Source organism: Balaenoptera ricei, chromosome 15 (genome assembly GCF_028023285.1).
Source record: "Balaenoptera ricei isolate mBalRic1 chromosome 15, mBalRic1.hap2, whole genome shotgun sequence".
Lineage (NCBI taxonomy): Eukaryota > Metazoa > Chordata > Mammalia > Artiodactyla > Balaenopteridae > Balaenoptera > Balaenoptera ricei.
In genome coordinates this window covers 53,224,547-53,235,917 of record NC_082653.1, presented here as the reverse complement: position 1 = coordinate 53,235,917, position 11,371 = coordinate 53,224,547, and the positions used below count along the sequence as shown (strand labels likewise).

Here is an 11,371-nt window from a genome sequence, read left to right as displayed (position 1 = left end):
CCCGGGTTCAGCCCTGGCGGCAAGAAAGAGTTAAGTCCACCGAGTCTCCAGGCCCGCCCAGCCTAGAGGGCCCTGCGCGCGGCTTGGCGCCCTTGTGTCGCCGTCTCGCGTCCCAGCTCTGTGGGGCGCGTGCGTCCAGGTCGTTCCTGTGTCGTGTTCGGGCTGCCGGCGGAGCCTGGTTACCCGGGCCCCGCCCTGAGGGTCACCGTTCCCTTCCGTGCGCTGGGCGCCCGACCTTACCGCGGCTCAGCCGGCCGTGCCCGAGCTGCCGGCCAGGGCCTTGTCGCAGCCTCCTACAGTAGGAGGCCGTTTTGTCCCGGTCAGGATCGACGGCCCCTCAGGAGTGTGTACTCATTTCTGGGCTGTGCGTGCACACACGATTCTGTTTTTTCTTGTGAGGTAGGTTTTTACTTGTGAAATAGGTTCCTTTTGTAGATCTCCTTGACAGAGAATTGAGAGCTAAGGAGTGACTTGATCGAGGTCACATAATTCACCAGTGGCAGGTCCTCCAGTGGAATTTAGGGCCCCTTTGTCCTGTCTTCTGCTTTTTCCACCACAGCGTGCTCCCTGGAGCATGGGAACCTTCTTTTCATCTTGTCCTATAGTGTCTGGTAGAGTTGCCTGGGTAAGGTAGGCATTCCATAAATATTAACTGAATCATATTTATAAGAATCTGAGTATTTCGGTTGTTGGCCTCCAATATTTCCAGTTGTCAGTATTTTCATAGTGTCAGCCTATACTAGTCAAGGGATTATTTATTAAGTCTACTATGTGTAGCCAGTGTTACAGATTCGATAGGACAGAGCCTTTGATTCAAGGGACCTGGTGAAAGGACTGAGGCAATTTCACAAATATCAGCAACACAAGGTAGGAAAGGGTAAGACATAAGCTGAACGCCGTGGGAATTCCAAGGAAATGAAAGTCGATTTTGGGGTTGGGGAAAATTATAAAAATCCTTGAGGGATTTGCCTGCAGCAGGGAGTGGGGCCACATTCCAGGCAGAGGGTAAGGTAAGAGCAAAGCCTTGAAAGCTTCAGAGATAAGCAAGTGAGAAAATCTGTAGTACTTTTTTTTACTAAATGTAATTCGGGTACATTTAGAGAAAGAGTTAGAGTTAGAAAATAAGTTCTTGTGGATCTACTATGGAGCGCTTGGAATAGAAGTGAAGAGATTGCATTTAATAAAGTAAATAAAGAACATCATTTGAGGGTTTTTGAGGGAGCTTCTTTCCAGGGCAGTTCATCTGGAGCTGAGTTTAAGGTGGGAACAAAAATGGAAGACCATTACCAGGTCATTATGCTATTTTTGCTTTTAGGTAGACTGGTGTTACACTCCTCTGAGGCATAGATCTTGATCCTTTTTGAGGGGGAGAAAAGGATTAAGCAGAGGTGATAATAATAAGCATCTGACGGGAATTCCCTGGCGGTCCAGTGATTAGGGCTCTGTGCTTCCACTTCAGGGGGCACCGGTTCTGTCCCTGGCTGGGGAACTAAGATCCCGCAAGCTGTGCAGCGCAGCCAAAAAAAAAAAAAAGCATCTGCCTAAGTCGCTTGAATATATTTCAAAGCAGGTTCATTTTCTTAGAATCTCATGTTGGGACTTAGTTTCTTCAAAAGTAACTACTGCTTCCACAACCTAAGTGTCCATCGACAGATGAATGGATAAAGAAGATGTGGCACATATATCCCATGGAATATTACTCAGCCATAAAAAGAAACGAAATTGAGTTATTTGTAGTGAGGTGGATGGACCTAGAGTCTGTCATACAGAGTGAAGTAAGTCAGAAAGAGAAAAACAAATACCGTATGCTAACACATATATATGGAATCTAAAAAAAAAAAGCAATGGTTCTGAAGAACCTACGGGCAGGACAGGAATAAAGACGTAGAGAATGGACTTGAGGACACGGGTAGGGGGAAGGGTAAGCTAGGATGAAGTGAGAGAGTGGCATGGACTTATATAAACTACCAAATGTAAAATAGATAGCTAGTGGGAAGCAGTGCATAGCACAGGGAGAAGGGAGATCAGCTTGGTGCTTTGTGATCACCTAGAGGGGTGGGATAGGGAGGGTGGGAGGGAGACACAAGAGGGAAGAGATATGGGGATATATGTATATGTATAGCTAATTCACTTTGTTATAAAGCAGAAACTAACACACCATTGTAAAGCAATTATACTCCAATAAAGATGTTAAAAACAAATAAATAAAAATAAAAATTAGACTATGCAGGAATAAAGAATTATATGTGATACAAAAAAAAAAAGTAACTACTGCTTCCAGTCAGAACCAGTGGGCAGTAAAGCTCTTAGCATTGAGATCCTCATCATCTGGACCAAGGCTGAGCATATAATTGGAACTTGAACTGAATAAATGGGGTTCTGCCAGCGGTGCCCGTGAATTGGCAGGCCTGATTCATAACATAGGTAGGGAGCTGGTTAGTGAACAAGGGGAGAAGAAAGTGGGAAAAGAGACCCTATGAAAGGAAGAAGAGGAAGCAAGGCACAAAATGGTGAATTGTGAATGAGGGTCACTGATGATTGTCATCATTTAAAGTTTGGTGCCATAGTTCCTTACCCTTGCTGTGGAGCCCACAAAGGTCCCCTGAGTCTTTCCTTTTGATTTCACCTTTCCCTGCCTGGGCACAGTTTGAGAAATAATGAATGTCCAGCTGGAAAGCAATGAAAGCAAACACATGCAGTTTATTTTGAGATACCACACAACTGCCATAGTGGGCTGAATGGTTTTGCTGGGTGACTGGCTGCTTTAATGGTGCTGCTACTGGCTAACAAACAAACACTTTCTCTTTCCTTTTTCCATTTATAATAGTAATTGCCTTAGTTAGAGCTGCCTCTTTTAGAAGGTTGCTTGATCCTAGCCTGTCATTGGCTCTATACCCTATTAACTATCGTACTTTCATGATCCTCTTAGTACTCTGTAAAGCAGTTGACATTTCTTGCAACAAATGTTAGAGGAAAACTAATGGCCTGGACCCTTCTGGGTTTCTAGGTGAGAGGCTTTTGAGAATTCTGTGTAGTTGAGAAATGAATGAAAGTCAGTCGGGCTCTGCCCTAAAGGAGAGGAAAAATAACTGAAATACCATTTTTCTCATTTCTCTGACATACTTTTCTTTCTTCATAGCACCTGGAATGGATAAAAGTGGCAGTTTTTGTTACTTCCCATGAGGTTGTATATCTGGAATGAGAACCATGAAATTAATCTAGAGTAGGACATTTCTACAGACATGGAGTGGCACTGGGTGGCACCAGGAGGACTTGAAAGGAATATTTGAGGGCAAAGAGCTATAGAAGAGTTTGCCAACAGAAGGACTTATGGGAAACAAGTGATCAGAATCACCAATAGAGAAACCTTCAAAATTTCTTCAAGCAATGGAAAAATTGAGTCTTAGGTCAAATTAAGTAAAATCTATAATGAAGAGAAATCAGATAAAGTCTCAAATATACAAAGTATGTTACTTAACACTAAGTGTAAATTTAGGAAAACAATCACAAGGACAGATCTTTTTAATACTTTTTTAACTACTGTAAAATTTTTATAAAACTTGGACTCATCTCTAAGAATTGCCATGATTCTGAAACTTGATAATATCCCAAATATGGAACAGTTCAGTGGAAAATAACACTTGAGAATACACCAGATTTACACAAGGAAGAAGATCTGAGAGTGGAAAAGTGCCAGTAACAAATACATTATTTATATACTTACAGATTACCTTGGTAAACATAAGAAACACTCAAGTTAAAGCTTAGTCTTTGAGAATGCTGTATTGAATGCAGTAAAAGTTGAATTTCATTCATATGGACAACAGAACCTACTAACTTCCTTCTTCACCGAAAGATACAACTGTTCCCGAATTCCAACTCTCTAGACATCCCACTGTCAGGGTAGCTTGGAGTATTTATCCAGGTGGATGGACTGCTGCCCAGTGAACACCAGATGCAGAGCAATATGAGCACCGTTTTCCTTTCTGGCAGTGAGGTAAAATCAGCTTGTTTTGGAAGAGGAGAAGCCACACTGCATCTCTGTTACACAATATTATTCTGTCCTTGCCTTTAAGGCTTTCACACTCCCTTGTGAAGCACCACTTTTTATTGAGATTTATCTTACCTGAGTCTGTCCCTCTTGTGAGCACGTCTCACCTCCTCTCTTCCTTTTGTGTCTTTTCCTGTATTCAGTTAGGGAGAATATGCAGGCATTCCTGTTATTCCTGACTGGTGCTGCTGCATCTGTCAAGGGAGAGAAGAAAAAGCGTTCAGAAGGGGGGTTCTGAAGACTGACCATCCATGTCTTGCAGGAGCAACAACTAGACTGGACCTTGCAGTGGCAACTTTCCGAGTTCAGACCTTTACTGCTAGACTAGCACTTCAATCATGAGCCCTTATCCTTTTTAGCCCATTACCCTTCAGTATAAATTCCTATGCCTTCTGGGGGGCGTTGTGTTAGTTGGGGGGATGGGGAGTTGTTTCATTTTTAATTTTTTTTTTCCAATTCAGTAATGCTTTTTCCTTTTTACCCCTGTTGATTGCCTGAAACCAAATTCAGTATGAATAAGAGAGGGAAATATACAACACTGAATTTGGAGGAGAAAATGAAGGTTCTAAGTAGGATTGAAGCGGGACGATCTCTTAAAAGTGTAATGGATGAATTTGGAATCAGTAAATCAACATTTTATGACATTAAAAAGAACAAGAAATTGATTTTGGACTTTGTACTGAAGCAGGACATGCCATTAGTAGGGGCTGAGAAGAGAAAGAGAACAACAGGAGCCAAATATGGTGACGTGGATGACGCAGTCTACATGTGGTACCAACAGAAACGCTCAGCTGGTGTCCCTGTGAGAGGCGTGGAGCTTCAGGCTGCTGCCGAGAGATTTGCACAGTGTTTTGGGCGAACAGACTTCAAAGCTAGCACTGGTTGGCTTTTTAGATTTCGAAATAGGCATGCAATTGGGAACCGAAAAGCATGTGGGGAACAAGTCCTACGTTCAGCTTCAGAAAATGTTGAGCCGTTTCGACAAAAACTGTCCATGCTTATCAAAGAGGAGAAACTGTGTCTTGCTCAGCTGTACAGTGGGGATGAGACTGACCTCTTTTGGAAGTCAATGCCAGAAAATACTCAGGCAAGCAGAAAAGATATCTGCCTGCCAGGGAGGAAAATAAACAAAGAACAATTGTCTGCTCTTTTATGTGCAAATGCAGATGGTACTCATAAGTTAAAGTCAATCATTATTGGAAAATCAAAGCTGCCCAGAAGTGTAAAAGAGGACACATGTACATTACCTGTGATATACAAACCTAGTAAAGATGTTTGGTTCACCAGAGAATCGTTTTCAGAATGGTTTTTTCAAAACTTTGTTCCTGAGGTCAAGCACTTTCAAGTTAATGTTCTAAGATTCCATGAGGAGGATGTCAGGGCCTTGTTACTTCTGGACAATTCTCCAGTTCACCCTTCCACTGAATCACTAACCAGTGAGGATGGTCGAATAAAATGCATGTTCTTTCCCCATGACACTTCAACCTTGATTCAACCAATGAATCAGGGTGTTATCTTGAGCTGCAAACGACTTTATAGGTGGAAGCAACTTGAGGAGAGTCTTGTAATTTTTGAAGAAAGTGATGATGAGCAAGATAAAGGAGAAAAAGGAGTTTCCAAGATTAAAATCTACAACATAAAAAGTGCAATTTTTAACTGGGCAAAGAGTTGGGATGAAGTAAAACAAATAACCATAGCAAATGCATGGGAAAATCTTCTTTACAAAAAGGAACCTGAATATGATCTTCAAGGCTTAGAAGATGGGGATTATAGAGAAATTCTTGAGAAATGTGGGGAGTTGGAAACCAAGCTGGATGACGATAGGGTGTGGTTAAATGGGGATGAAGAAGAAAAGGGCAGCCCCCTGAAAACAAAAGGTGGAATTACAAAGGAAGTTGTTCAAAAAGCGGGAGCTGAGGAGCAGACTGCTGAATTTAAGTTATCTGCTGTAAGAAAGAGTTTGGACTACCTTCTTGACTTTGTTGATGCGACACCTGAGTTTCAAAGGTTCCATTTTACACTGAAAGAGATGCAACAAGAAATAATCAAGAAGCAGTTCCAGAGTAGAATCCATTCTAGAATTGGTAGCTTTTTGAAACGTAGGCCTCATAATATTAAGGATTCCTTCAATATGCCTTCAACTTCTGGTTGTAGTAATTAGATATTGTGTTTAAAGATTTCTGCAGTTATGTAATGATACATGAACTAGACTTGTTGTGAACTGTCATTGTTTTTATCAACTGACCTCACTTAGCACAGCAATGCCGATTTATATTGTTTATAAAATACACGATTTGAAAGTAATAAATTTGGGGCTTTTTGATGTATCAATATGTTCATTAATCTATATTTTTTTCTATTTTAGACAAGGACTTGAATAATGAGGAACTATTGTCCCAGATTATCTAAGGTGGAATGGATGTGGGGAAAGCATTAAAGTCTAAATGTATTCGCAGCATATAACAAAGAAGCTATATATATGCTGACTAGTTATTTAAGAAGATAAGGACAGACTTGGTTTTCAATTTAATGGTATGACATACTCTGCTCTTGTAAATGAGTTACCACCTGTTTAGTGTTTGTTTTCTCCTTATTGTGGAAGTAACATATGCTGATTATAAAAAAGATATATAAGAAAGATAAAAAGCACCCAAATTCTATCAACTGATGATAGGCTCACTTAACACTTTGGTATATTTTCATGTATTTTAAAAAATAGGTAAGTTACATTGTAAATACAATTTTATATCTTATTGTCTTAACATTTTTGTTACTTATAAAATTAGCATTTGTGAACTACAATGAGGTATCACCTCACACTGGTCAGAATGGCCATCATCAAAAAATCTACAAACAATAAATGCTGGAGAGGGTGTGGAGAAAAGGGAACCCTCTTGCACTGTTGGTGGGAATGTAAATTGATACAGCCACTATGGAGAACAGTATGGAGGTTCCTTAAAAAACTAAAAATAGAACTGCCATATGACCCAGCAATCCCACTACTGGGCATATACCCTGAGAAAACCATAATTCAAAAAGAGACATGTACCACAATGTTCATTGCAGCTCTATTTACAATAGCCAGGACATGGAAGCAACCTAAATGTCCATCATCGGATGAATGGATAAAGAAGATGTGGCACATATACACAATGGAATATTACTCAGCCATACAAATTGAGTTATTTGTAGTGAGGTGGATGGACCTAGAGTCTGTCACACAGAGTGAAGTAAGTCAGAAAGAGAAAAACAAATACCGTATGCTAACATATATATGGAATCTAAAAAAAAAAAAAAAAAAAGGTTCTGAAGAACCTAGGGGCAGGACAGGAATAAAGACAGACGTAGAGGATGGACTTGAGGATACGGGGAGGGGGAAGGGTAAGTTGGGATGAAGTGAGAGAGTAACTGACATATATACACTACCAAATGTAAAATAGATAGCTAGTGGGAAGCAGCTGCATAGCACAGGGAGATCAGCTCGGTGCTTTGTGACCACTTAGAGGGGTGGGATAGGGAGGGTGTGAGGGAGACAAAAGGGAGGAGATATGGGGATATATGTGTATGTATAGCTGATTCACTTTGTCATAAAGCAGAAACTAACACACCATTGTGAAGCAATTACACTCCAATAAAGATGTTTAAAAAAAAAAAGAAAAACAAACAAAAAAAAAATTAGCATTTGTGGAGACACCTTTCAAGCCTAGGGTAGAATGGATTGTGGAAGAAGTTGAGGGGGAATATCAGATGATTATATTGGACAGCACTCTACTTCAATGCATTAAACATCTGTTTTTCCCCCAATGGTCATAAAGTCCCAGAATAAATGACTGGCAGTCACACCCTTTTCAAAAGTATTCATTGAGGGAGTTCCCTGGTGGCCCAGTGGTTAGGATTCCAGGTTTTCACTGCCCGTCCGGGGTTCAACCCCTGGTTGGGGAACTGATATTCCGCAAGCTTCGTGGCACAGCAAAAAATAAAAAAAGCATTCATTGATTTTGCAAATTCCACGTTGCTAGGCACAGAGTGTGGTGTTGGGCGTTTAGAATTACAAAGAAAAGGAATAGGAACAAACCAGCGTTTGGATGTGTAAGAGCTAAGATGAGTACAGAGAGGGCTTTGCGAGTGCTTGGGTGGTAGGGGACATATCTGAGCTGGGCAAGTGTGACTTCTGAGCTGGCCTTTACAGTGTGGGGGAAAGAGGGAGAAGGGCAGTCCGGGCAAAGGGGAGCGTTTGCACAGGCTGTTCGGTGTGAGAGTGCATCTCCCCTCGGAAGCGGCAAGGTCCCTGGATGGTTGCTGTACGGGCCGCTAGCAGAGAAGAGGAGCAAAGACAAATCAGGGCCAGATTTTCAGTGCCCTTGGAGGTCATCCTAAGGTTTTAGACTTCGGGCTGGACCCACGTAAAGTCCTGTCGGCTCTACGTCCTGAAGGTCTCACCTCGTGTCCACTTCTCCCTCCTCACTGCTCGTTTCCTGTTCCAGGCGGCATTACTCTCTGCACCTGTCTCCTTAGTCTCCCGCTCTGCTTTCCCGTCCTCTCCCATCCGTTCCCCGCCCTGTAGCCAGACAGAGCTAACACAAAATTGAAGAGGTACCTCGCGTGCTTAAGAGCTTTCGTGGGCTTCTAGGCCCGCCCTTCTCCGACCCCGAGACGCCCCTTCCCACTTGCCCACCCCCGCCCAGCTCTGTGCTCGCCGCCTGCGGGACCACTAGGGCAGGCCTAGACGCCCGGCCCCGCTGTCGGCCCCGGGTTAGCGCGCCCACCTGCGGACAGGGAAGTTTCGGGGAGTACTGTCGCGTCGCTGGTAACCGCTCGTAACCTCCTGGGTGGAAGGAGACGGAAAGCCTTCGCAGCGCCGCCCAGCCCAAACGCTAGAGTCTTAGCCCGCAGACGGCGCGAGGCCAGGTCTAGCCGGGGAGGGGCGGGGCCTGCGCGGAGGGTGGGCCTGAGGGGGCGCGCCCCGGCGCAGCCGTGGAGCGCGTGCCCGCGGGCCCCCGGGTGCGGTGCGAGCGTAGGTTCCCCGGGACTGCGGGCGGAGGGCGGCCTTGAAGGGAGATGCGGCAGGTGCGTGCGGCCAGAGCGAGGCGGCTGCCGAGCGCCACCACCCCCTAGCCGTTGCTCCTCCCGGGCCGGCTTGGGAGCTGTCCTCCATGGGACCAGCCGGTGGGGCACGCGGGCGGTTCTAGGGACGCAGCGCCCTGTCCCAGATGCCGCCGGAAGCTAAGCTGCGGGACGCGCAGACTCGTTGGCTTTGCCCAAGCCTGAGAAAGGACTGAAGTTTTGGGTTCTGGAAATCATTCCTGAAGATGAGAGCTGCTCGGAGAAACCCAAGCACCTCGCTCTTGTACCAGTGGCTGGGGCAGGATTCCCAAACTTAACCTGGACCCCCTGCCAAGAGAACGCGAAATTCCCTCAAGAGCAGCTTCACCCTCTGAGTGGGGAACCACACCCAGGATTTAGAACGTTTTCCTGCCTAGAGGGAAAGTGGAGATGGAGAGGCAAACACAATTCCTCGTTATGTCCAAAACACACCCTAGGATTTCAGAAACTTATTAGTATTTTCTTTTCCCATCCTTTCTGCCTGAAGAAATCTATCTCCCTGAAGCAGCTTTGGATCCTGGTGAGTCACCAGTTTTAATTTCTTAACAGAAGCTTCTGGGACATTCAAGGTGTCTCAGTGATGAATTGAGGACATTAACTGGAAGATTTGTCAGAATTGGGGCGGGGGCTGTGCCATTTTTCATTAACCATTTTGTCATTATTGAATTCACCTAGACCATTACCTCTGCCTCCTAACTGCGTTGAGACCTGTAAGTTCTTTCATTACTGCAGTAAAAATTCTTAAAGTGATTTCTGATAGCTTTCCCTGGAAAAAAACTAAACAACTTGGTACTGTTTTAACACTTCCTCTGGTCTCTGGTGTTACGGGGCTTTGTCCCCATTGATGTCGGGCCTGCTGCTTTTAGTCTGCCTCTGCCAGGCTTCTGCTTACATGTAGTACTGATTCTCCACCCAGGAGCCTTTCTGCTGGTCTCATGTGCTACCTTTGCTACAAGGGTGTGTGGCTATTGCTCACGGTCAGTCCACATCTCCCAGTTCTCCTTTGTACCCATTTGGACTGAAGGGGCAGGGGTCTTTATTGCCCCCAGCATTAGTCTCCCTTTGACGAAAAAGCCTGTTGGAATCTGTTCTGGTTTCTTTTTCAAGAGGACTAGTGGGGTAAAAATAATAATGTAAAACATATGTGTGTAATGTAAAAGTATATATACTTGGCCCTCCCTTGCAGTGCCTTCATGGGACCCTGCAGTAAGGGCCTCTGACCTGCTTTCTGAAATATGACTATAACGATGAAGTCATCAATCCTGTCTGTCAAAAGCAGACTGCTCCCCAGAATTCCTGCCAGCGTGGTCTTTTTTTTGGCTGTGCCACATGGCTTGTGGGATCTTAGTTCCCCAACCAAGGACTGAACCCAGGCCAACTTGCCAGTGAAAGCGCCGAGTCCTAACCACTGGACCACCAGGGGATTCCCCAGCGTGGTCTTACATTGCTCTTACTACCAGGTACTTAAGAAGAAAGGCATGGTGGTGTGCTGAATTGGGCGATTGGGATTGACGTGTATACACTGATGTGTATAAAATTGATGACTAGTAAGAACCTGCAGTATAAAACAAACAAAAAAAAACAACTAAAAAAAAAAAGGCAATTTGCCGGTTTTATCTACCCACAGGTGGCACAAATAGATGAGTATTTTCTATGTGCCAGGCTCTGTGCTAAGTGTTTTACATGCAGTATTTTGTGACATCACCTCATGAAAACAAGGCCAAGAAGAGCTCTGCATGTTAAGTTTGTTAGAAGGGGAGTTAGACTGGGGACTGGGTGAAGTCTACTATTGGAAAGCCTTCTTAGTGCCAGGAGTGAACACCTGGGGGTCCTCTTGCTCTGGCTCAAACTGTAGTACTCCAAGTAGGAGCAATGCCAGTTAGACTACATCCTAAGATCTGTATGGATGGTATTATGGGGGATGAGGGATAAGGATCTGAAGGGGAGGGGTGCTTTCTATTCTCATGAGGTTTACAATCCACATAAGTTGCCATCTTAACTAGAGTGCTTACTAACGTCAACTTTACACCACCCACCCACTTCATGGCATCGGCAGCCACAACAGCCCTGTCCTGCTCCTACCACTGTCCATTCCACATTAATCTCTTTCAAATCCTCACCTCCCTTCCCTGACCCCCAAGCCCTGCACTACCACTGCCCTCCTGAGGATAAGAGAACGGTACAGAAATGAGAAACAGATATAAGCAAGGGTGGGGG

At 44.3% G+C, this 11,371-nt stretch overlaps 1 protein-coding gene across 1 annotated transcript; it reads left to right on the top strand.

Annotated features, from left to right (window-relative positions):
• The first annotated feature begins 2 nt into the window (after positions 1-2).
• Positions 3-6,348, top strand: TIGD7 (tigger transposable element derived 7). Its single transcript, XM_059898021.1, has 3 exons — positions 3-399; positions 3,140-3,997; positions 4,562-6,348. The coding sequence occupies exon 3, from the start codon at positions 4,563-4,565 to the stop codon at positions 6,210-6,212; it is 1,650 nt and encodes a 549-aa protein (XP_059754004.1). The 5' UTR covers positions 3-399; positions 3,140-3,997; position 4,562; the 3' UTR covers positions 6,213-6,348.
• The last annotated feature ends 5,023 nt before the right edge of the window (positions 6,349-11,371 follow it).

Bases quoted from the DNA above. Each gene is read 5' to 3' on its own strand.
- TIGD7 (XM_059898021.1), top strand. From the start codon at position 4,563: ATGAATAAGAGAGGGAAATATACAACACTGAATTTGGAGGAGAAAATG.